Source organism: Lipotes vexillifer, unplaced genomic scaffold, assembly GCF_000442215.2.
Source record: "Lipotes vexillifer unplaced genomic scaffold, Lipotes_vexillifer_v1.1 scaffold208, whole genome shotgun sequence".
Classification (NCBI taxonomy): Eukaryota; Metazoa; Chordata; class Mammalia; order Artiodactyla; family Lipotidae; genus Lipotes; species Lipotes vexillifer.
This window is the reverse complement of record NW_006785067.1, coordinates 45264-72671: the sequence shown is the minus strand read 5'-3', so window position 1 is coordinate 72671 and position 27408 is coordinate 45264. Positions and strand designations below refer to the sequence as shown.

The 27408-nt window shown below is 37.5% G+C and overlaps 1 protein-coding gene across 1 annotated transcript in view; it reads left to right on the top strand.

Annotated features, from left to right (window-relative positions):
• The window catches only part of NDUFS4 (NADH:ubiquinone oxidoreductase subunit S4), a 124943-nt gene extending 97773 nt beyond the window's left edge, over positions 1-27170 (top strand). Inside the window, exons 4-5 of the mRNA XM_007457196.1 lie at positions 1278-1351; positions 26954-27170. Of these exons, the coding sequence (XP_007457258.1) occupies positions 1278-1351; positions 26954-27057 (178 nt within the window). The 3' untranslated portion in view covers positions 27058-27170. The remainder of the gene's footprint in view (positions 1-1277; positions 1352-26953) is intronic.
• Positions 27171-27408: the final 238 nt, after the last annotated feature.

Genomic DNA, 27408 nt, shown 5'->3' with positions numbered 1-27408 from the left:
GCTGAACTGCTGTTGTCCACTGCTGGGTGGTACCGGGACAGCTGAGGGAGGTGAGGGATTGTGAGGGATCCACAATCCATGGTGTCTCAGAGCTGGTGTTGTCCTGGTGGTCCACAGAGCCAGGGCCTATGGGGTCCCAGGGCTGGTACTGCCTGTTGGTGGGTAGGCTGGGTCCTCTATGGCAGGCTGAGGGTCTGCTGCGGTCCTGGGGTCTCTGGCTGCAGGGCCCTCTGGTGGAGAGGGCTGTGTCCCGGGGCCACTATGGGCTCAGAAGTTCTTAAGGCAGCCTGCCTGCTGGTGGGTAGAGCTGTGTTCCCACCCCGTTAATTGCTTGGCCTGAGGCACCTCACGATTGGTGCCTACAGCCTTGTGGGTTCCAGTGGTAATAAGCTATTGGGAGTGTTCCAAAATGGCACTTGCCACTGTCCTCGTGGTAGAATGAGCTCCCCAAAATGGCTGTTGCCAGTTTTCTACGTCCCCAGGCTACAGTTGCCTCCTGCCTCTTCTGGAGACTCTCAAAGATAAGCAGGTGAGTCTGACCCAGGCTGCCTTCAAATTACTCTTCTGCCCTGGGTCCCAAAGTATGTGAGATTTTGTGTGCACCGTTTAAGAGTTAGTCTCTACTTCCCACAGCCCTCTGGGTCTCCTGAAAGTAAGGCCCATTGGCTAAAGCCAAATGTTCTGGGGGCTCGTCTTCCCAGTGCAGGATCCCTGGGCTTGGGAGCCCAATGTGGGGCTTAGACCCATTGCTCCTTGGGCAGAGCCTCTGCAATTGTAATTATCCTTCTCTTTGTGGGTAGCCCACCGTGGGTAGGGGTCTCCCTCTCCCACCTGTCTCATTGTGGTTCCTTCTTTATATCTTTAGTTGTAGAAGATCTTTTCCACTAGATTCCAGTTTTTCTCAATAGTTGCTGTGTAAATAGTTGTAATTTTGGTGTGTCTGTGAGAGAGGTGAGCTCAGGGTCTTCCTAGTCTACCATTTTGGCCACGTTCCTTCTCATTTTGATGAATTTGTAAGGTTTAAAGAAAAACCTAAGAGGAGTCTCATTCTCCTCTAGTTTTTTTTTAAGTTTAATAAATGATTTTATTTGAGATTAAAGATTGTTGAATATCTCTGCAATTTAAAAATTTTTAATTTGACAATACATGTTAGAAAAATCAAATTTAACACAGAAAAACATATTCAAACATTTAACAGTTTTAAAGAAATGATTTAAAATAAGTAATTTTCAGCCAGAGGTTAATGTTAAATCCTGGAAAAAAATTGTTTCTTACAGGGCTGATCCATTGTCCAACATGGTTCTGACTTTCAGTACTAAAGACGAAGCAATTGCCTTTGCAGAAAAAAATGGTAAGTTTGGTTTGTTTTTGTTTTGTTTTGACAAATAAAATCAAGATATGATTTTATGTTCTTAACCTTAATCAGATTCTGTATCCCTAACTGGCATTAAGTTGAATGAAATCTCTCAATGTATCTAATCCAGTGGTTTTTAGATTTTTTTGTTTTTTACATGAGAACATACCCTCCAAAAAAAAAATCTAAAAGTAAATGCACAATGTAACATACAAGTCAAACTGCTCTAAATTTGAAGTAGAGACAGGGAATAAAACTACTTGTCTAATTCCTATCTTGCTTATGAATTCCTCTGCAAAATCATTAACATTAGGTTTTTAAACTCCAATTAAACATCTCATAAGGCAACCTATTCCAGTTTTGACATCTGGTTATTATTTTCTTACTTTGAGCCAAAATCTCATGTCTGTTACTTTACCTAATAGCTTTTCAGTTATTTGAAAATAGTTATCATTATCATACTTCCTCTAAAATTTCATGTAAGCCTAAATGTCTACATTTGCCACTTTTATTGATATTTTGGGCCTAGTACCAAGCATAATCTCATGTCTACAATTATATTAATACAGCCTCAGAGTATATTATACCTCAAAACTACTGTAGCCACCTAAAACTACTGGCCTATGTTGGTCTTGCTTTCAACAAAAATACAGAATGTCTTTTTTTCTCATTTCCTGCTGTTAAGCCATACAACACAGTAGTGAAAGAAGGCTTTGGAGGCAGACCATTCTGAATTCTAATCCTTATTATGCCACTTGAAGCTACATGATTTTGGATTAATTTCATCATGGACTTAATGTTTCTTCATTGTTGAAATAATGGTACTTATCCTAAGGTGTACTTATCCAGTACTTGATACATAATAGACGTTTGGTAACTATTAGTCCTGTTCCTTACCTCCCTCTCCATCTGTTATTTCTGCTGTTTCTCTCGGATTTTAATGCAGTACTGTGCATTTGTATCTAATGCATTCTGTTGTCCTAGTTGGTCAAATTGAATTTGTATCTAATTTAGCTATCTATTTGAATGACATACTGTCCATTTAAGTATATTACTATAAGGCAATATATAAGTGTAAAAGATTATTAGCATTATCTAACATTTGATATAAACGTGAAAGCACTGTAAAGGTTATTATTATCTGAAATATTTTCTTTTCATCCTAAGTTCATATTATATACCTTATGAATAAGAGTCTAAAGCCACACTGCCTGGGTTTGAATCCATGTCGGATCGCTGTTTGACTCTGTACAGGAGGAAATGGAAGTACAATGGAAATTGTTGTGAGGATTGAATGGGTTAATTAAAGTGCTTAGAACATAGTTAAGTAAGTATGTAATAGTGTATCAGTTTATTTTATTAGTAGTAGACTTTTGAAATTAAAAAAAAAGATTTAAGTATAATTCCTTATTAATACTTTCTTGGCAATTTCCAAATTTCTGAATTACATATTTGTTCTCAAAGTGGTTATAGTCTTTAAAATATTATTATGATTTAACATTTACATTGCTCTTTTTAAAATTAAACTGTAATATAGCTTATCAGCAACAGTTCTATTAATGTTTTTCATCTTTGCAGCCTACCGTATTTCATGCCTGACACTTCAAAAATGTCCGTACTGTGAGTTTAATGACAGGAAATCTAATTAAACTCTTATTGCTGACTAGTCTCTGAGTGGGCACAAGGACTGCCTGACTATAGTTGCCATGTGATTTGCAGGTGTGAACTAACCACTTGCTGCTGTTAAAATCAAGTGCCTTTCCTTTCTGATTTCTACCCCCAACACCAGAATGAAAATTGAGGAACATTATCAAAGTCAATAGACAGTAAAACTTGAAAAAGTTTAGAGGATATTACCTTATAAAACTGTAAGTTACCAGTGGATCACGCGAGTTCCCTGGTGGTTGACTGGTTAGGATTTGGCACTTTCACTGCTGTGGCTCGGGTTCAGTCTCTGGTTGGAGAACTGAGATCCCGCAAGCCATGTGGCATGGCCAAGATAAAATAAAAAAAACAAAAACAGAAAAACAGTGGATCAGGAATTCTAACCTACAGTGTAGCAAGAGTTAGGTACATACTGGAAACAAAGCAACATAACACAAAACCTATATAATGGACACTTGCTATGTGGTGAAATTATTGACTTTCTAAAATATTTTCCTCTACTCAAGAATTTGAAGCCACTTTCATTTCCTGGGGAAGTCCTCAATGATTATTCCTCATTCCTCATTTATTTAACATTATATGTCTTTAAATAGATAAGTCCTGTTTCTGCAGCTATCGTGGCAGCAAGTCTAAACAAACACCATTGAAATGGTACAGAATCATGGGGTGGAGGATCTTCCCAAATTGCCCAGCATGCCCTCTATTCTGATTTTGCTCTCTTGAGTAGGTGCATAGTGGTGGGGGGCATACAAACGGATGCCCGCTTCCCCTCCACACCAAACATCATTTTGTTGTAAGCTAGTGCTGTTGAAGGTTACGTGAACCAGTGTTCTGGTAGGTTAAGGCAATAAAAAGAAATGGTTCAGAAGCACTAACATGAAAGACTTGGATTAAGAGGCTAGAAACTAGGATTCTTATTCTGTAATTGCCCCACAGGAGAGCTTGAGCAAGTCATGTTTCACTATAGCCATTGATAAACATGTTTCTTCATCTTTAAAATAAGTTGGATTGAGTAATGATAAAAAACTGTAGACTTAAGGATGTCAAGCCTCTGAACCAGCTCATATATATCTTTATTTCTTTACTGTCTAACCCAGTGCCTTATTCATCATATGCTCTAGAAGGAAACATTTGTTTTTGTTGATATAGATAATTCTGTGTTGATAGTAAAATCTGGCAATCCAGTTATGAGCATTAGTTTGCCTTTCAATAGTGTCTAGAAATAGGTTAGGGTAAAACTACCACACACAAAAAAGATAATTTGTACACTAAGGGAACTGTTCTGAAAATAAACAATCTACCTTTCATCTCCTCCTTCGTTTTCTAATTTCCCTTACTTTTAAATGGTTTTCTAAAAAAGTCATGACCATCATTTCCCTTGACACAAAAGACTGTACTGTAGAGAATTAGTACAATGAAGAACAAGATTTACAGATTCCGTTGCTTCCTAGAAAACATTTTTAATGCCTATATATCAGACTCAGTTAATGGGTATCATCATAACATAAAGCTAACATTCATAAACACCAAGTCATGAGCTAGTCACTATGCTAAGTGCTTTTCATTCTAATTTAAATTCTCACTACAACGCTATGAAGCAAGAACAGTTATTCTCATTTTACAGTTCAAGGAAGTTGAGGGTTTAGAGATACTATAACATTAACAAGGCCACATACTTATAAGGGGGTAAGTTTTATTTGAACACAGGTCTGTTCATTCATGTAGTGTCTATGACCTCTTTTCAGCTATAATAGTAGAATTATATAGTTGTAATAGAGAACTTATGGCTCCCAAAGTCTAAAAATATTTTCTACTTGGCCACTTACAGAAAATATTGCCTGACCCCTCATGTAAACAATTATATGTATTCCCTCAATACTGAGACCCTTTCTTCTCTGACATTTTTATAAATCCAAAATATTCTTTATTCAGACACTTCAAAAGGCCTGTGCTTAATAGATACACTTTTCTCAACTGATAAGTTAGTGCTTATATTGTGAAGAACTTGAATTAACACTCAAGTACTAACCTAACTTTATCTTACTATGCCTCAGCTCTTCTTGTGCCCTTATCCCCAAGCCTGCTTTAATTTCTTCCTTCTATAACCTCTTCCTCATTCTGTTCCCTTTCTCTTCTTTTTTCCTGCCTGTGAGCTCCAACCTAGTCTTCAAAATACATTTTAAATGTTATCTCCTTCCTGATCCCTTTTCTTATTTCCCTTTCCCACCTTCATCTCCCACCTCCAAATAGATGTGCCCTCTCTTCCTTTTAAATTCCACAATGATTTGTTCCTTTCTTACAGCTCTTATAGTATGGTAGTGTATTTTACTTCTTTTGTATTGCATTCAGTCATACATATGTTGAGTACCCTGTCATATGCCAGCAGTGGTGGCTAGGTTCTGGGGATCATTAGTTAGTAAGGCATAGTCCTCTTACTCAAACTGTAATACTTTACCCTGCATACTGAATTATAAGCACCTACCAGGGAAAACACCCAGTCTCATTCATCTTCATCTTTTAATATGCTCAGTAAAAACTGGTAAATTCAACAGTATATTTAGTGATGTTATAAATTATTCTCCAGATCATGTTTTAAACTTTTCCTTAAATCACTTTACATTAATCTGGCTACTTATTGTATCTTTTAGAAGAACTGTTAATTCCCTCTAAGTAGAAACCTGAAGAAACAAAATTATAGTAGAATGATTAGCAATTTCTTATATTTTAGTGTGTTTGTAAAATGCAACCAATAAACGTTTTTCTGTGAAGTTAATTTGAAGCTTATCCTTAGTTTAAGAGTTAGTACCCTAAAGTACATTCCAGTGTACTTAAGATGATTATTTCATAACTTTAGAGTTATTTCCAAGCTGTATGCTATTTGTTCTGAACTTTTCTTTTTAAAGGATACTGAGACCTCGAGAAGTTAATAAAACAAGACCAGTATCCATCATATAGCTCCCAGCTGATAGGGCCCAAGTTTCTAGGTTCCAAGTCCAGTGTTTCTTCTATGATACTATGCTGCTGGTAGATCTTAAAAAATCAGTCATCTAGATGTTCACTGTCCAGTATGGTAGGCACACGTAGCTGTGTAGCACTTGAAATGTGTTTAGTTGGAACTGAGGTGTGCTGTTAAGTGTAAAATATACATTGGATTTCAGCGACTTAGTGTAAAAAAGCATTAAATATCTAATTCTTATATTGATTACGTATTAAAATGATAATATTTCACATATGTATTGGGCTAGGGAAAATAAAATGATTAAAGGCTTACCTGTTTCTTTTTAGTGATTTTTTTAAATGTTGCTCCTAGATAATCTAAAATCATGTATGGTTCACATTCTGTTTCTTTTGGACACAGCACTAATCTAGAATACTTCAGGCTATACAAGACATTCATTATACACATATTCTAGGTGAATATAAAAAAAAAAACAGGAAAACTTACCCAATTTTTAAAAGTTCACATTTTATTACTTAAGAAATGTGGGGAATTCCCTGGCAGTCCAGTGGTTAGGACTCAGCACTTTCACTGCCGAGGGCCTGGGTTCAATCCCTGGTTGGGGAACTAAGATCCCACAAGTTGCACTGCTTGACCAAAAAATAAAAATTTTTAAAAAAGAAATGCAGTTCTGTTCTTCAGACACTCTTACCCAATATCAATCAAGGATAAGTGTAAACTCTTACATTACATATAATAGCGAAATAAAATAGCTAAAAGAGACCTATATTATATCATAAAACCCATGTTAATCACCTATTTTCAATTTTTTAATCAAATAAGGCATTGTGTAAGTCCATCTTGTTACCTAAGAATGCCCTCATCTCTAAGACTAAAAGTTTTCTTCTTCCTGCTATTGATAATTCCAGCAACTACCTCTCTGCTCCTCTTTTTTGCCTAGGTCTCCCTTCTCACCATTCCTCATTTCCTGTGGAAGGCTGGTTCTGTGAACTGGGGATTGGGATGGAAGAAAAGACTGAATGCTTTCCCATGGCTTCTTTTTCCCCCTGCTTCCCACCTCTTACTTCTCCCTCCCCCAACATACACAAAGTAAATTACAAATGCCCCTATGTCTTTGGGTTTTAACTCCAGAGCCTCATCCTCCTCATCCTAAAGGTCCCACTTTGAACGCAGCATATATTCCAGAGGAACTCTTCAAACTCTTTTCTTTTTACAAAGAAAGGTTATCTGAGGTTTCCTCTGAAATGTAGATGAACCTTACTTTAGTTCTTTGTGTACAGAAAAGACCCACCTTTCTCACCCATGTGGCTTTTGTCTTTTCTTGTTTCATGTTGGAGTCAAAGGGTGGGGGAGGAGAAGGAAGCATCCTTGAGAGAGGAGGTAGAAGCTGTGGAAAATTTCCATAGCAAGCTAGCATCTACTACCATTTACATGCTAATGGAACCAGAATGGCTCCCCCCCACCCCCATTTGAGCTGATTTGAAACTTTGTGAGTTTCCTCTGGTATGTCATTTTACCCCCTGTGTTTTTCTCATTGCTGTTAGCTGTAAAAACTCTTTGAAATTCTCAAAATAGAGGAGGGTTTCCTTCAGAAATAAGAAGACAGAGAATAAGCATTGAAACTGCTGTAGTGGTCTCTTGGGAAGGAAAACCCACCTCTGAAGTAATAGAAGGTGGAAGCAACTAAGGAAGCAGACAGGTTAGGCCCTGGATTCAGGAAAATAAAGAGATAATTGGAGTTGCAGCCCAGAACGTAGAATTACCCCAGAAGCGGACACCATTAGCAAGGTCTGGATTTCCGCCTAATTTAAACCTTGTAATGAGGGTCTCAACCTCACATCCATATATCTATTATTAAAAAAACAACTTTCAAAAAAATAAAACGAACAAGAAAAGACGACTTTCAAAACAAAAGTAAGAATTATGACTCTCATATAGATATAAAATGCTTGTTAAAGGATTTATTTTACTCTGTAGGGGAGCAGAATTTGCCACCCCAAAATACGTTTCTTTGGCATATTATTATAAGCTGATTATTTTCTAAGAAACTGCATACTTGGAGGAAAGTAGGAGTTACCCTTTTGTAATAAGCATTTACATTTATAAGGGAAATATCGATTTGTAAGGGTATCTCCCTGATGTACCTGAAAGAGGGGGATTACCTTATCTCCGGAAACTCTTATCAGTGGAGAAGGCAATGACTTAAATCTGCATAACAATCCCACCCTTGTTTACTGTTTTTTTCCTGGTGATCTCACAGAATTGACTCTCCCTATCCTCAGTGTTCTCTTTTGTCTTTAGCTGAGGGCTTTGGCAGTTTTTAATTACTTCTGCTGGGTCTCTCCCATGTATATATGTTATGAAACTTTTGTTTGATTTTCTCCTGTTCATCTATCTCATGTCAATTTAATTCTTAGTCCTTAAATACGGTCTTCAATTAAAGACAAGAGATACTTTCGGTGGGGAGTGAGTTATGAGAGGTTATCAGGCAAAGTATCATAAACAAGGGTATGGTTGTTATGCAGATTTAAGGTCAAGCCTTCTCCATTGATAAGTTTCTAGAGTTTTAGTCATCCTTTCTCCTCCTGCTACAGAGAAGGAGACACCTTACAAATGGAAATTTCCCTTATAAATGTAAATGTCCCGCAGAAAAGGGCAATTTCTCTGTTTTCAGAGATTTCCTGTGTTTACTGTTTCTTAAAAATAACCAGCTCAAGATAATCCTTATTGCCAAAGAGGCATATTTTGGAATGGCATATTCTACTCCTCTTTACCACATAAGCTTTCTTATGTTTGCTTTGCTGAAAATTTCATAAGGAATCTCAAATTGGGTTTTTCAAACCATTTTAAGACTAGGAAGCCAAGCCAATAACTTGCCACCATATTTCTCCCGCAGTACCTATTAAATTGGGCGAATTCCGCCTTTCTCAGGGTCCCCAAAATATCCTAAGGTTCCTTAATACCTTAGGGAACTTTGAAGCCCTAGTGCCATGGAAGGACTTTGGAAGCACTGGCTCCATAAAGTCAACTTTAGTTCCTTACAAATGTTTGGTCATACCTGAGTAAATGAGCATCATTCTCAAATATGTCATTCCAGGTAAGGCCTTGGTTGCATAACCATTGTTTCTGTTAAATTGTAATGAGTTATAGATACCTCAAGAGGAGAGGGAAAGAACTTCCTATATGTCCAGAAAATAGAACGTTAAAACAATATCAAAAATATTCTCCCCCAAACCATAGAATTATCTCTCATCAGTTTTTTTCAGTCCTGTATAACTATTCTTGTTTCACTGGATCATAAATGTATTTGCTTCTTAACTAGAGTTCTGGAAATTTTGACTGAGTCCACTGATACGGTCTTATAATTGTGTAAGTGATGCCATCGGAAGCCTATACATATTCTTCACAGGGCTTTGAGACAGTCTTTCATTGTTGAAGATAAAGCTCTCTGCCTGTAGCTGTTTGCAAGAACTCTCAGGGAAACAGTAGAGTAAAATTTAACAATCTTTTCATAAATGATTAAAGACTTAAAATGGATGTAGTTAACATTACAGATAAATTTCAAAAGTGAAATAAGTGATAGGAGTTAATAACAAGAATAATGCAATTTAAAGGCATTCCAAAAAATGTTAGACAAAATATCTGTACACAAGTAGGTAAGCCCGTTTTCAAAGAAAACAGTGACTGTTCATCTAATTTATGAAAATAGATGAACATACTGTTTACAGAGAAAAAAATCTTAAGACAAAGTAATCCTGAGACATAATATACCATGACTATACCAAACATATAGTAAGAATATGTCAAAAAATATATCAAGTAAAAATATCCAATAAGTCTAGGGTAGGTCCTAAACATCTGTATATTAATAAAACTCCATAGATATGCGGTATGGATTCCTGTTGACATATAGTGGCCTAGAAGATAAAAGATCTAAACTAAAGAAGTAAAGATGCAACCAAGTTAATGTTTTTAAAATTAACTGAAATTGTGACTGATAACCTGTACCATTTTCTGATATCAGGCAAAGCAGCACCAGAGATCAAATAGATAAAACCTATCACAGACAGTGAGGGTATTGACAAATCTCTATACTTAGCATATAGCATACAATTTGTGAAATACTTCCATTAATAACATTTTAGCCATACAGATTTAACCTCAGGATGGTTAAGCATCTCTTCTGACTTGACAGCTCTTCCAATGTAGCTCATCAATAGTAACATATCAAATAAATCTAATTGTTTCTAGCACTTCTCTTTTTACAAAGTTGGAAGCACACATCTTTGAGATTCCCCAGAGGGCCTGTGGAAGATCACAAAGATAGTTTTAGATGCAAGGATACGCTGAATATTTTACATTTAGGATTTGATTTCTGGGAGGCAAAAATAAAACATTTTCAATAGATTTGAACATTTAGGAAATAGAATCACATGTGCCTGAGAAACAGTATTTGACTGCTCATGTCAAAGTGACAATTAAACTTATAAACATAGAGGTTAGCATAACTGTGAAGAACCTGAGCTCTTACATAAGTCGTCAAGTACTTAAAGTCAAAATAAAGCATATAAAGTTATTCTGTTAAGCCACAGAATCTTTGCAATCTAGGCAGTTAGACAAAAAGAATAACCCTTCATTTTGTAGGTGAAAGCAATAAACAGTAAACTAATGAAACAAGCCCATCAAAATGGAGCAGACCTTGCAAGGATTTTAACACATATCATAGCTTTTCAGACTTATTTTCCAGACATACTGTAATCTAAGGCAAATAAAATTTACTGTTTCCAACTCTTACATAACTTTCTGTACCCATTCAGGTTTTGTCCTTCATAATTCTCTTTCTCATTCTGGAACAGCCATTTTACTTTAGGACCTAACTATTCTCTTTGCCCCTTGGTAAACAAAAACACATCTCATAACCTTGCATACAAAGTTATACCCTTTGCCACCATCACTCCCAGTGGAGTTTCATTTCTGTATATTAATTCTATCTTTTGACGAAAATTACTTTGATTTCATAGAGAAAATAGACATAAGTTGAAAACTCTTAAACACCAGCATTTTAGTAGACAAGCAAAGGTCATTAATACACGTAACACAACTTTCTACAACTGTGTGCATTCTTTTTTTAAATTAACATCTTTATTGGAGTATAATTGCTTTATATGTTAATTTCTGCTGTATAACAAAGTCAATCAGCTATATGCATACATATATCCCCATATGCCCTCCCTCTTGCATCTCTCTCCCACCCTCCCGATCCCACCCCTCTAGGTGGTCACAAAGCACCAAGCTGATCTCCCTGTGCTATGCGGCTGCTTCCCACTAGCTATTTTACATTTGGTAGTGTATATATGTCCATGCCACTCTCTCATTTTCTCCCAGCTTACCCTTCCCCGTGTCCTCAAGTCCATTCTCTACATCTGTGTCTATTCCTGTCCTGCCCCTAGGTTCATCAGAACCATATTTTTTTTAAGATTTCATATATATGTGTTAGCATATGGTATTTATTTTTCTCTTTCTGACTTATGCCACTCTGTATGACAGACTCTAGGTCCATCCACCTCACTACAAATAACTCAATTTCATTTCTTTTTATGGCTGAGTAATATTCCATTTATATATGTGCTACATCTTCTTTATCCATGCATATGTCGATGGACACTTAGGTTGCTTCCATATCCTGGGTATTGTAAATAGTGCTGCAGTGAACATTGTGGTACATGACTCTTTTGCAGTTATGGTATTCTCAGGGTATATGCCCAGTAGTGGGATTGCTGGGTCATATGGTAGTTCTGTTTTTAGTTTTTTAAAGAACTTCCGTACTGTTCTCCATAGTGGCTGTATCAATTTAAATTCCCTCCAACAGTGCAAGAGGGTTCCCTTTTCCCCACACCCTCTCCAGCATTTACTGTTTGTAAATTTTTTGATGGCCATTCTGACTGGTGTGGGGTGATACCTCATTGTAGTTTTGATTTGCATTTCTCTAATGATTAGTGATGTTGAACATATTTTCATGTGTTTGTTACAAGCTGTATATCTTTGGGAAAATGTCTATTTAGGTCTTCTGCCCATTTTTGGATTGGGTTGTTTGTTTTGTCGATATTGAGCTACATGAGCTGCTTGTATATTTTGGAGATGAATCCTTTGTCAGTTGCTTCATTTGAAATATTTTCTCCCATTCTGAGGGTTGTCTTTTCATCTTGTTTATGGTTTCCTTTGCTGTGCAAAAGTTTTTAAGTTTCATTAGGTCCCAGTTGTTTATTTTTGTTTTTATTTCCATTTCTCTAGGAGGTGGGTGAAGAAGGATCTTGCTGTGATTTATGTCATGGAGTTTTCTGCCTGTGTTTTCCTTTAAGAGTGTCTGGCCTTACATTTAGGTCTTTAATCCATTTTGAGTTTATTTTTGTGTATGGTGTTACAAGTATTCTAATTTAATTCTTCTCCATGTAGCTGTCCAGTTTTCCCAGCACCACTTATTGAAGAGGCTGTCTTTTCTCCATTGTATATTCTTGCCTCCTTTATCAGAGATAAGGTGACCATATGTGCGTGGGTTTGTCTCTGGGCTTTCTATCCTGTTCCATTGATCTGTATTGCTGTTTTTGTGCCAGTACCATACTGTCTTGATTACTGTAGCTTTATAGTATAGTCTGAAGTCCAGAAGCCCGATTCCTCCTGCTCAGTTTTTCTTTCTTAAGATTGTTTTGGCTATTCGGGGTCGGCTGTGTTTCCATACAAATTGTAAAATTTTTAGTTCTGGTTCCGTGAAAGATGCCATTGGTAGTTTAGGGATTGCACTGAATCTGTAGATTGCTTTAGGTAGTATAGTCATTTTCACAATATTAATTCCCCCAATACAAGAATATAGTATATCTCTCTATCTGTATCATCTTTAATTTCTTTCATCAGTACCATATATTTTTCTGCATACAGGTCTTTTGTCTCCTTAGGTAGGTTTATTCCTAGGTATTTTATTCTTTTTGTTGCAGTGGTAAATGGGAGTGTTTCCTTAATTTCTCATCATTAGTGTATAGGAATGCAAGAGATTTCTGTGGATTAATTTTGTATCCTGCTACTTTATGAAATTCACTGATTAGCTCTAGTAGTTTTCTGGTAGCATCTTTAGGATTCTCTATGTATAGTATCATATCATCTGCAAACAGTGACAGTTTTACTTCTTTTCCGACTTGGATTCTTTTTGTTTCTTTTTCTTCTCTGATTGCTGTGGCTAACACTTCCAAAACTATGTTGAATAATAGCGGTGAGAGTGGGCAACCTTGTCTTGTTCCTGATCTTAGTGGGAATGGTTTCAGTTTTTCACCATTGAGAATGATGTTGGCTGTAGGTTTATCATATATGACCTTTATTATGTCAAGGTAGGTTCCCTGTATGCCTACTTTCTGAAGAGTTTTATCATAAATGGGTGTTGAATTTTGTCAAAAGCTTTTTCTCCATCCATGGAGATGATCATATGGTTTTTATACTCAATTTGTTAATATGGCGTATCACATTGATTTGCACATATTGAAGAATCCTTGCATTCCTGGAATAAACCCCACTTGATCATGGTCTATGATCCTTTTAATGTGCTGTTGGATTCTGTTTGCTAGTATTTTCTTGAGGATTTTTGCATCTGTGTTCATCAGTGATATTGGCCTGTAGTTTTCTTTCTTTGTGACATCCTTGTCTGGTTTTGGTATCAGGGTGATGGTGCCCTCGTAGAATGAGTTTGGGAGTGTTCCTCCCTCTGCTATATTTTGGAAGAGTTTGAGAAGGATAGGTGTTAGCTCTTCTCTAAATGTTTGATAGAATTCGCCTGTGAAGCCATCTGGTCCTGGGCTTTTGTTTGTTGGAAGATTTTTAATCACAGTTTCAATTTCAGTGCTTGTGATTGGTCTGTTCATATTTTCTATTTCTTCCCGATTCAGTCTTGGCAGGTTGTACATTTCTAAGAATTTGTCCATTTCTTCCAGGTTGTCCATTTTATTGGCATACAGTTGCTTGGTAGTAATCTCTCATGATCTTTTGTACTTCTGCAGTGTCAGTTGTTACTTCTCCTTTTTCATTTCTAATTCTATTGATTTGAGTCTTTCCCTTTTTTTCTTGATGAGTCTGGCTAATGGTTTATCAATTTTGTTTATCTTCTCAAAGGACCAACTTTTAGTTTTATTGATCTTTGCTATCATTTCCTTCATTTCTTTTTCATTTATTTCTGATCTGATCTTTATGATTTCCTTCTGCTAACTTTGGCGGTTTTCTGTTCTTCTTTCTCTAATTTCTTTTGGTGTAAGTTTAGGTTGTTTATTTGAGATGTTTCTTGTTTCTTGAGGTAGGATTGTATTGCTATAATCTTTCCTCTTAGAACTGCCATTGCTGCATCCGATAAGTTTGGGGTTATCGTGTTTTCATTGTCATTTGTTTTTAGGTATTTTTTGATTTCCTCAGTGATCTCTTGGTTATTTAGTAGTGTGTTGTTTAGTCTCCATGTGTTTGTATTTTTTCAGTTTTTATCCTGTATTTGATAACGAGTCTCATAGTGTTGTAGTCAGAAAAGATACTTGATTTCAAGTTTCTTAAATTTACCAAGGCTTGATTTGTCACCAGGCTATGGTCTATCATGGAGAATGTTCCACGAGCACTTGAGAAGAAAGTGTATTCTGTTGTTGTTGGATGGAATGTCCTATAAATATCAGTTAAGTCTGTCTTGTTTAATGTGTCATTTGAAGCTTGTGTTTCCTTATTTATTTTCATTTTGGATTATCTGTCCATTGGTGAAAGCAGGGTGTTGCCGTCCCCTAATATTGTGTTACTGTCTTTTTCCCCTTTTATGGCTGTTAGCATTTGCCTTATGTATTGAGGTGATCCTATGTTAGGTGCATAAATATTTACATTTGTTATATCTTCTTTTGGGATCGATCCCTTGATCATTATGTAGTGTCCTTTTTTGTCTCTTCTAATAGTCTTTATTTTAAAGTCTATTTTGTCTGATATTAGAATTGCTACTCCAGTTTTCTTTTGATTTCCATGTGCATGCAATATCTTTTTCCATCACCTCACTTTCAGTCTGTATGTGTCTCCAGGTCTGAAGTGGGTCTCTTGTAGACAGCATATATACGGGTCTTGTTTTGTATCCATTATGTCTTTTGGTTGGAGCATTTAATCCATTTACATTTAAGGTAATTATCCATATGTATGTTCCTATTACCATTTTCTTAATTGTTTTGCATTTTTATTGTAGGTCTTTTCTTTCTCTTGTGTTTCCTGCATAGAGAAGTTCCTTTAGCATTTGTTGTAGAGCTGGTTTGGTGGTGCTCAATTCTCTTAACTTTTGTTTATCTGTAAAGGTTTTAATTTCTCCATCGAATCTGAATGAGACCTTTGCTGCGTAGAGTATTCTGGTTGTAGGTTTTTCCCTTTCATCACTTTAAATATGTCCTGCGACTCCCTTCTGGCTTGCAGAGTTTCTGCTGAAAAAGCAGTTGTTAACCTTATGGGGATTCCCTTGTATGTCGTTTCTTGTTTTTCCCCTACTGCTTTTAATATTTCTCTTTGTATTTAATTTGTGATAGTTTGATTAATATGTGTCTTGGTGTGTTTCTCGTTAGTTTTATCCTGTATGGGACTGTCTGCGCTTCCTGGACTTGATTGGCTATTTCCTTTTTCCCATATTAGGGAAGTTTTCAACTATAATCTCTTCAAATATTTTCTCAGTCCCTTTCTTTTTCTCTTCTTCTTCTTCTGGGAACTCTGCAATTTAAATGTTGGTACCGTTTATGGCTGTCTCAGAGGTCTCTGAGATTGTGTTCAATTATTTTCATTGTTTTTTCTTAATCTGCTCCCTGGCAGTTATTTCCACCATTTTATCTATCAGCTCACTTATCCATTCTTCTGACTCACTTATTCTGTTATTGATTCCTTCTAGAGTATTCTTAATTTCTGTAATTGTGTTGTTCATCACTGTTTGTTTGCTCTTTAGCTCTTTTAGATCCTTGTTAAATGTTTCTTTTATTTTCTCCATTCTGTTTCTGAGATTTTGGATCATCTTTACTGTCATTAATCTGAATTCTTTTTCAAGTAGGTTGCCTGTTTCATCTTATTATTATTATTTGGTCTTGGAGGTTTTTACCTTGCTCATTCGTCTGTAACATATTTTTTTGTCATTTCATTTTGTTTGTTTGTTTTGATTTGTGGTGCTGTATTCTTCTCTTACTGGTTGTTTGGCCTGAGACATCCAGCACTGGAGTTTGCAGGCAGTTAGTTAGATAGAGCTGGCTCTTAGTGCTGAGATGAGGACCCCCAGGAGGCCTCACTCTGACTGATATTCCCTGGGGTCTGAGGTTCTCTGTTAGTCCAGTGGTTTCGACTCAGAGATCCCACCAAAGGCGCTCAAGCCCTACGTCCAGCCTGGGAACCAAGATCCCGCAAGCTTCATGGCAAAATAAAGGAAACAGGAAGGAAGGAAGGAGGGAAGGAGGGAGGGAGGGAGGGAGGGAGGGAAGGAAACAAGGAGCAGTACAATATCAAAGAATAAAATAGAAAATAAAATTAGAAAGGTAAAAAATATATTAGGAAAAATAAAACTATAATTGAAACAACTGCCACAAGGTAAAATAAAACCACAGCAGAAAAAAAGAAAACAACAAAAAAGCGAAAAACCAGCAAAAAAAAAAAAAAACACAAAAAAAAAAAAAAAAAAAAAAAAAAAAGGGGGGGGGGGGGGGGCCGTGGGGAACAAGCCAAAAGGAGAGATCATTAATAAAGTATAAAGAATAAAATAAAATTAGAAAAATAAAAGATTAGGAAAAAATATATATAAGAATGAACAACAATGAATCAACAAGGTATAACAGACCTCCAATCTAAATGAGAAAAAAGAAAAGAAAAATCCTTGGCTGTGAGGGCGGAGCTTAGGCAGGGGGTGGAACTTAGGCAGGGGCAGGGTTTAGGGTGGGGCAGGGCCTAGGCTCTAATACCCACATAGCTGGGAGAGGCCCTGGGGGCATGGCCTAGGTGGGGCGATTTTTAAGCGTGGGGCAGGGCCTCTGCTTAGGACCTGCTGGGAAGGGGAGAGGCAGTAAGTGGAAAGGGTGGGCCTCTGGAGTGTGGAGTTCTGGAATTAGGAGGTAAGGCCCTGGGTGAGGGTGAGTGGGTGGGGTTTATGCCCAGCGCGTTGGAAGGGTTCTCCGAGTGTAGAGGTAGGGCCCTGGGTGGGGGTGTAGGGGTGGGCTTGGGCTCTGCACAGCAGGAGGGAGGCTCTGAGGGCAGAGGATTAGGCCCAGGAGCCCAACAGACTTCCTGATGCCTAAGTGGCCAGGGAAAGCCCTGGCTGTATTCCCTTCCATTACTTCGCACCCCTCCCCCACCATCTCCCCCAGGGTCTCCCCTGTCGCCACTGGACCTCTAACTGTGGGTGGGTCTCACTGGGTGTAGGAACTCCTTCTCTCCCCCAGCCATCACTCAGGGGTGCTGGTCCCAGAGGTCTGGCCTTTACTTTTGCACCCCCTTACCTCCCTCCCATTCCCTCAGGACCCAGGCAGCTGGAGGGGGCCTGGGTGGGCAGAGAATTTGGCCCAGGATCTCAACAGGTTCCTGGGGATCCAGGTGGGCAGGGGAAACCTGGCCACGCTTCCTTTTGATCCTCTGCCCTCCTAACAGTTCACCAATTTCCCCCTTCAGGCTGGGATCCCTTCCCCTCCCAAAGCCACCCCTCAGGGGTGCCAGTCCCATCCCCCCTCCACTTCTCCTCCCCCTTCACTCCCAACATCCTACCCAGTCGCTGGGGGTTCCTCCCGTCCCCTTAGGTGACCGTGGTTGTGAGGAGACGCAAATTCCGCGTCCTCCTAGTAAGCCATCTTCGTGTGCATTCCTTACAGTCCAACTTATCCAAGTGGCAAAAATGAACGTGTCCATTAACAAACCAAAGATACAGCCTCCCTGTAGCATATAAAAGAAGCAAAAGTACATAAATTTAAATTTTTGCTTAGTAATCAATTGTTCAGTATTTTATTGCAGAAATTATCTAGGTATCTAATAAATATTCATTAATATCATTTAAGGTTTTGGGTTACCAAAAGATCCTGGAAATTAATTTTAAAGATGACATATTGCAAAATGTAATTGAAATAAAATTGTTAGAATAACTAATCATTGTAGATAAACACAAATTTACATTTTGCAGGATTGTAAAACATTGAAAAGAAGTAACGTTAGCTTATTTGATCAGAAAACTTGTATAAGTTTAGAAAGACTGTATTCAGGTAGAATAAAAATCTATGCTTGTGTTATATTTAACACTGATATATTAGAGAAAACATAGCTGTTTTTATTGAACAAAAATTAAATTTGCCATTTGCCAAAATTTACCTATATTACCTGAATTTGAATTCTTTAATGTTTGTTAGGTCCTATAAGAATACTTTTTAAACCTAGCACATTCAAGGTATTAGAAATTCAGTTTCCTCATTTTAGGAATATTCCACTTATACAAGCATGTATTTTCTCTATACCCAGTCAGAACAGAGCCCCTTAAAGATATTTTATAATCTAATTCATTAATTCCATCTGGAGGTAGAAAAACACTAGCCACACAGATAATGAGAAGTAAAGGCATTTCTGAATTAATAGGTTATGTACACAGACACATAGTCACACAAAGAACTTATAATTTCAATTCTGAAATTTCAGCCATGGGTTAATAGTAAACATAGAATTTTAATATTCACTGGTCCACACTAAAGAGCTGTTCTCTACTCAGTGATTACAACTTCTTCATTTATTTGACCTCAAATAGGAAGGACTAACAAACCAGATTTTCTGTCTTTTCTCATCTGAGAATGGATTTCTAAAGGCATTATTCCATTTTGGGTTTTTTTAATTGATTTAAAAAAATGTTATTATAATTTTTTAAAATTTATTTTTGGCTGTGTTGGGTCTTTGTTGCTGTGTGTGGGCTTTCTCTAGTTGCAGTGAGCGGGGGCTACTCTTCGTTGTGGTGCGTGGGCTTCTCATTGTGGTGGCTTCTCTTGTAGCAGAGCATGGGCTCTAGGCACGTGGGCTTCAGTAGTTGCAGCACAAAGGCTCAGTAGTTGCGGTGCACGGGCTTAGTTGCTCCACGGCATGTGGGATCTTCCTAGACCAGGGATCGAACCCGTGTCCCCTGCATTGGCAGGCGGATTCTTAACCACTGCGCCACCAGGGAAGTCCCCATTAATCCATTTTAAGCGAATCATTAGATGATCAGACCTTTAAATCAGTTCCCCAGATTAGTAGAGAACAACATTGAAATTTGAAAAACGAGAATCAGCAAAGTTCTCTTACTTTCAGAAGCCAAGAAAAGATATGCCTGAGCTTAAAGTAAGGTACACAACTTCTGGTGAAGAAGTTTACTTGGTTTTGGTTGGTGAACCTATTGGGCATCTCAGTAGTACCTCCAAAGTTGTTAAAAGAATATCCTAAAAAAGATGAGATTATGATTTAATATAGATATAAGTAAACATGTGTTGAAGAATTTATTTTACTCATGAAATAAGGGAGCCAGGCAGGCGTTATAACCAATTCAAAGGAAAAGTCAGTACAGCACAGATTTATATAGAGTGAAAGAATGAGATGAATTGCAAATAGAATCAAAACTGGTTTTTCCAAGGCCTAGGGAGTCACCAGGCAGGACAGAATTTATATATCCATTAAGTACAGTTGATTCTCATTATTCATGGTAGTTATGTTTTTTTCTGTTTTGTTTGTTTGTTTTTTGCGGTACGCGGGCCCCTCACTGTTGTGGCCTCTCCCGTTGAGGAGCACAGGCTCCAGACGCACAGGCTCAGCGGCCATGGCTCACGGGCCCAGCCGCTCCGCGGCATGTGGGATCTTCCCGGACCGGGGCACGAACCCACGTCCCCTGCATCGGCAGGTGGACTCTCAACCACTGTGCCACCAGGGAAGCCTGGTAGTTATGTTTTATAAAGTCACCACAAACACTAAATTAGTGAATACTGAAATATTGCTCCTAGGGAAAATGATTCCTGTGAGACTCTGATCACAAAATTTTGTCAGCCAGTCAATACACCATCTTGTTTTTATGTGTGTTTCTGTTTAAAAGTACCTTATTTAATGTATTTTGTTGATTCATGAACATTGAACTTATGGCCAACAGCATTATACCTTATGCCTGAATGACGCGTATCTAACACAAGTTGGCACATCACAGCCTTCTTGCACTTAGAAACACTAAACAGCACTAAACCACTACCCTTGGGGGTCATTTTAAACAGTGAAATTACCAACAAGAAGCACAAAAATGCAAAAAACGTGGCAGTGAGTAGACTACAAAAAGGATACTTGTTTACAGTGTGAGAGCTGAAACAAGAAGGCAGAGCATTACCTCGTTTGATCTCAGCTGGAGCATGTGTGTTGGATGACTCAAAATTTTCATTGCTCTGTGCATGTCATGAATGACCATGGAAGCATCACAAGTATGCATTTTGGGTTGACAAATGAATTGTAGTGAGTAGGCGAATTTGAAAATACAGAATCTGCGAATAATGAAGATTATTTGTACATACAACGTTTGGAATTGCAAAGTAACTCAAGGAAGATTAACAGCTATGATCTGTTGTTCTATAAACACTGCATCGTCTCTACTGAAGCACCAAATGTTTTTTCTACATAATTCTTTCTTCCCAATCCCCAGTCCCAGTACTACTGACTGTCTTGTGGCTAGGGAAATGTTCAGTTTGGCTGCTAAGGAGACAGACAGACAGATGTGAATTCCTTAGATTTCCTGTTGGAAGTCTGAAATAATTTTTCTCATAGAGACAGTGTTATACATGGGGGTTTAGTGAGGTTCTAGTATATTTTGGGTTATACAGGATTCTGGAAATCTATAGGATTCTGGAGATCCCTACACACAGACCACACCCAGACCAATTATGTCAAAATCTGAGTGATTTTCTTTTTTTTTTTGCAGTACACGGGCCTCTCACTGTTGTGGCCTCTCCCGCTGCGGAGCACAGGCTCCGGACGCGCAGGCTCAGCGGCCATGGCTCACGGGCCCCAGCCGCTCCGCAGCATGTGGGATCTTCCCGGACCAGGGCACAAACCCGTCCCCTGCATCGGCAGGCGGACTCTCAACCACTGTGCCACCAGGGAAGCCCCTGAGTGATTTTTGAAAATCTACCTTTGTTGTATAGTTTCGTTCTCTAGAAAAATGTGTTGTAAATTTCTAATGACTGATTTTCAAATGTACTTTTGGAACACAAACCAGTTTGTTTTGTGGCAAATTCTGAATAATGTGGCTCCAAAATAATAATACTGTATAGCAAATATATTATTTGAACAGATAAAATTTAAGGGAGCATTAACTATCATATCAAAGGTTTTTTTTTTTTTGGTCTTTGCAGCTGTGGCAGGTGTAGGGTGTTGCTAATCCATCTTATATAATTTTCATGGAAAGTTGCTTTGCCAGTGTATCCAAAATACATTTCTCCTCTATAATATTTTCTAAAAGAAGATCTAAGATATTTTTAAGTTATTCTGAACCTCTTCCTCTCCCCCAAAATATTAGATACGTGAGAATTTCAAATAGAGGTACTTTTTTTTTTTTTTTTTGGCCATATCACGCGGCATGCAGGATCTTATTTGTTTCCCTGATTAGGGATCAAACCGGCGCTCCCTGCAGTGGAAGCACAGAGGCTTAACCACTGGACCACCAGGGAAGTCCGAAGGTACTTTTGAGTGCCTGTAAAGCTACTTTTCTTCCTTCTCCCCTTCCTTCCTTAAATTATATTTTAAGTTTATGCTTTGCTTTTACCTAGGCGCATAGTATAGGTCCATGGCCTGGTGGGGAATCTTGAAACTTTCTAAGTATCAACATACCTCTCAAAGTCTTTGCTGTTCTGATCCCATGCCTCTGTTAGCAGTGACTGCCAGATATGTCAGTTTGTGCCAAATTATGTGATCGTTCTTACTTTGTACACAAATGGACAGTAGGAAAAATCATTAAACCGTTCACTTCCACATATCAGAGTTTGCGATTAGGTTATTGGAGGAGAAAGACCTTTAAGAGGACTTGAACCAAGGTTACTAGAGGTAACATATTTCACAAGCAGTAAAAACACTGATGAATGTTTCTCTGTATTTCTGCATTACTGAACCATAAATAAAATGGTTCTGTAAATTTAAATGAATGGGGTTTTCTTTTGTCTCATACATGGAATTCATAAATTATTGGGGTCTCGTTTTGTTCAGAGGCTTTTCTGTTTTTGTTTTTTTGGTAGTATTTGAAAAGGTTACACCAAACATTCATATCATAGGACGTAGAATATCCCAGCCACAATCTGGAGGTCAACAAAATAAATGGGCATATTTCTGAAAAAGAAATTGAGCATGGGATATCACAGATCACATTTAAAGTTTATTGGAGCATTTGCCAGAGGTATTTCTCTGATACTAGGGCTTAAGGTTCAAAATATCTTTGTGAAAGCATTCCAGTGTGTGAAACGGCAAAGGGAGTCAGCTTCTCATCATTTGGGTGCTGTTGGTTGGATTTGTGGTTAATCCATGCCATATGGCTGCTCTCCTCAGTGGGAAGTGACGGCAGCCCTAGGAGCTTTACCCCATCCCTGGGCAGCTGCCTTAGACTCAGTTGCTTTGATCTTCTTTGGTTGCACAGCTGGGAGGAGCAAGGGCTGGTTTTCAGAACAACCAGAACAACAGAACAACACATGAAACCACTGTCATAGACTACACCTTGATTTTATACAAGACATTCTTCAGAGAGTGCAAGCATTTTCACTTTCATAATCTCATTCAAAAAATCAAGTTTGAGTTTTTTCTTTAAAAAAATTTTCAGGTTGAAAAAGCAATTCCTGTGGAAATTTAAACATTTCACAAATAAGATTCCATTCTTAAAGGTCTATGTTTTATTTCCCACAGGTTATATTATCTTCTATCCTTCTAAGAACAAGTTTCAAATAGGAAGTAGAAAAGATGAGTACAATTCATGTAACATACTCATTAAGTACAAATGTTCAATGTCCTTTCAAGTGCTTTTACTCTTGTAGTTATCTTGTCTTTTTAGTTTAAGCTACAGCTTGCCCCAGTAGCCTTTATGTTGCTACAATATTACAAAAATAATTTGGGAAAGGTTGTGGTATGAAGTTTTTAGTGGGACCAGTGAATTTGTTCATCCAGGCACTGTAAGGTAAACACTTTGTAGAGGGATGCTTGGAAATGTGGTCAGATTCTTAACAGGGTTCCAGAAAAGGGCAAATTTTCATCGTAACATCAGTCCTACATAGTAGAAAACTGCTGAAAAATCCAAAGGGAGATTTTACGTAGACTCTGACTTGAGTTTCAGTCTCTACTGTGAATTGTCATTAGACTTCCTCATACCCTTCTTTGCTTTTACTTAATCAATCAGAGAAACACAGTTGCTTATGTCGCTTTGGGAACAGAGTTTTCCGCAGAAAAATCACTGATGGCTGTGATAAAGTGGAAAGTAATAGCATAGAGACGGATGCCGTTAGCAAACGCAGGTTTCTTCCATGGGTGTTTCTGTTTGTTTCACAGGGTGCTTTGCCCATCCGCATTCCAATCCCTATAATGATACTTCTATTTATTGTTGTTATCACTATCAACAGCAACTATAATCTGGCTCACAGTTCCCAAGAGTCAGCTCACTCCTTAGTTACCAGGAGAAAACCCAAACCAGTTGTTCTTTTATGTGTACAAAACCCCAGTCTTCTCACATTGCAGTGACCCTGACAGCGTTTTCAGACTCCATGGACAGAACAGATAATAGAGCTATGTCTGCATTCTGATGCAGTAAAAAAAAAATTCTTTTTCTCCCTCGTGGTTGAAGGATTAACTGTAAATGAGAGTGATTATCAAGTATGTGTGTGTGTGTGTGTATAGTACCAATTACTAAATATTTCTAAGTGCTTTCTCATTTCTTCTTCAGTTCCTCTTAGTGTCTTTATTGGGCTGGAGAGTGTGTGTAGGGAGGCAGAGGGGGAGGGAACGTAAGTCGTCTCACCCATCATTTGGCAAGAAAAGATCACAGAGTCCTGGGTAACTTACCAGTAATCATTACAATAACCAGACATAGAATCCACACTAGAAACTATTTCCTTTCTTCACAACTATGGGGGGACATATGGAGGACATAGCCTTACTTTCCAGGGATTCTTAAAACAGTCTTTTCAACTCATTTACAAAAATAGGGAAAAAAAGTTAGGAAATCACACAGGTTGAAAGGAGATGGGTGAAACAGATAAAAATTGCAGTTACAGGGAAATGCCATTTTATTATGAGGTGGTTGGGTGCATAGACTTAACCTGAATTAAAATCCAGGCTTTGCCACTTATTAGCCATGTGGCTTTAGGCTGCTTGTTTATGTTCTCTATTTTTCCTCATAATTAGATATAAAATCAGGGTATTTATAATGCCTACCTCATAAGCCCGGCAACCTATGAACTCAATTTTAAAACTCAGTGCAGGACCTAGAACACAGAATACCAGGCGCATTCCTGAATGGAGGCCTTTGTACTTGTGTTCTTTTTGCCTTCAAGCTCTCTTTCCAGACATCCACATGACTAACTCTCTGATGTCCTTTATGTCTTTGCTCAAATGTGATCTTCTCAGGGACGGAAGGTGCCCCTATCTGCCCTCTCTAAAATGTTTTCTCTTTAGTACTCATTAGTATATAATATATATTTTTAATTGTACGTTTTGCTATATTAGCACGTAATATACTGTGCATTTACTTATTAACTTCTCCTCCCCTACTGACTTGAAGAAGTTTGGAAATGTTTTGTTTACTGCTTTACCTCTGGTGTCTAAACAGTTCCTGACACAGAGAAGGCAACTGATAATATTTGTTAAATGTATAACAAATGCTCAGTAAATATTATTGTTATACCTGCTTTACTGAATTGAGTATTTTATAATTATCAGCACCACTTGCTGATTAATGTAGGAAATGCTTGAGAAGTTTGTAATGTTAAAATTATGCTTCGTTCACAGTATTAATTTGCTTACCAAAACCCCTTTCTATAGTTAATAACTAGGCCAAATTATGCCTAACTAGATTCAAAGCATCATAAGTTCAAAATTAATGGGTTCCAATATGACAGATTTTATTCACATTAATACTTCATATAGAAGATAAGTTGCTAGGAAGTTGCAAATCAAACTTGAGGGAGAAATAATAGCTTTACGTCTATCAAGTTTTTACTATAAACCACAAGAACCAATAGAGTATAGATAAGGCACAGGCTCCAGAATCAGACTGTGTTCCAATCCTGCTTCTGCCCTTTCCTAGCTGAGTGACCTTGTGCTAGTTACCTAACCACTCTGTGCCTCAGTTTCCTCAGTTATATAAAAGAACTAATATTAATTCATATAAAGGTTTTAGAAAAATACCTTTCTCATAGAAGTTAGTAAATGCCAGGACTTCACATGAATTAGCTTGTTTAAACCTCATGACAACCTATAAAGTAGGTACTATTCTTATGCTCTTTAGTAAATTTTTTGAAATTCAAACAACCACTTGTTAATATACCAGTATTTGGGGTTCTGTGAAAGTAAGATATATTTTAAACCATTTGTTTCATTTGCATTCCTCCTCCATTTCCTTATAGCAAATGGGCTTTCTTTGAAGATAGTGTTCTAGCAGTGGAGTTATTAATTGTTTCTCCTTTTTGGGCACTGAAATAGGCATACTAGCAGTATACTTTGATGATTTGAGTTTCATAGGCTTCACTTTTACGGCAAAATTGAATTCTAAAAGGCTTGTTGAAATGTAAGCTTTGTGGTAGCAAATACTATACTCACCTAGAGGCACTAGAATTCATAACAACTCACAAGATCAAGAAGCTTACTTAATTAGACCACAGACAGTATTCAGTTTGGACATTTTATATATGACTGCATGATTCAGCCATGAACCAAATGTTTCAAGATGAGTTATTTGAAGAAAGTTCTAGAAGAGAAGAATGACAAATTACAGAGATGGAAAATGGATCTAATGAAGAAAAGTGAGTTATATAGATAGGTTGCTTGGACTAGGGGATAAAAGTATGAGGATTATATTTTCAAGGAGGCGTGTGTTTATTTGGTTTTTCTCCATGTCTTAGAAGAACTGAACTATACTTAAAGCAGAAGGTATAGACATATATAAATCCAGTTTTCAAAATTGTAAAACACTGAGAAGGGCTTTGGAGAGAAGGTATAAACTCTCAGAAGGGAATAGACAGTTTAGACCAGTGGTACTCAAATTTCTATGCATAAAAATCTCCTGGGATCAATTAAGTACAGATTCCCAGGTCCCCACAAGAGATTCTGATCCAGTGGATCTCTGGTCAGGCCCAAGAATTTGCACTGTTATCAGATACTTCAGTGGGATTCTAATGTAGACAGCCCTTGAAACAAATGTTGAAAAACTTTTTGAGTTTAATCTGCCTGTCAAACTCCAGGGAGCTCAACCAAGTAATCTCTTATGGTCTCCTCTAACTCTGATTTATATAGGTAGTTCTGTACATGTTTCTCGGTATCACTTCAAGTGAGCTCCAAACTTTTATAAAGGCACCAGCTCTTAGAAAGCAGTGAGATGGGTTATATTGTTCAGTATTGCTCATTACAGCTAAAGAAATCACATATTAAACCACAAAGAGGAATGGAAATTTTTACATAATACATAACTAATGGATATTTGAACAAGTAATATTCAGCAAGGAGAAATTAAATCATGGCTTACACCTTTAAGATACGGTAAATCATCTTCAGGCAATACTTTAGACCCTCTCGTCACACAGGATTACAAGGGAACGCATTACTAAGTATTTATATTTCAAATGTGTTGACACATACTCGTGATAAATGAACATTAAATTTATGAAAGTTAGCCTCTGCTCGCCGTGTTCTTCAGGTATCCTCTTTAATTCTGTTCTTGTGTGTTTATTTTTGTTTTTGTTTTCTAGGATGGAGCTATGATGTTGAAGAGAGAAGAGTTCCGAAACCCAAGTCCAAGTCTTACGGCGCAAACTTTTCTTGGAACAAAAGAACAAGAGTATCCACAAAATAGGTTGGCACGGATTATATCTCTGCTTGTCTGTGAATAAAGTCAGCTGTTCAGTATTTATAGTCCGTGTATATTACACCTCAATCTCCTAATAAATTTGACCTTTAAACTACAGATACATTTTGTGGTGTCATTTTAAATGTTTTTTGATGTCTCAAATTAAACTTGTTATAATTTCCTTTATAGAGAGACATTTTCAGGTGATCATACCTCTAGGAAATTTCAGCACTTAAAAATCTGTTAAAAGGAATGCTTGAAATCTGCAATATTGAAGTTTTATACTTGCTTTTTATGACCATTCTCAAGTTAATAATATTTATAAACTACCAGCCATCATTATCAAAGTGCTGTCTT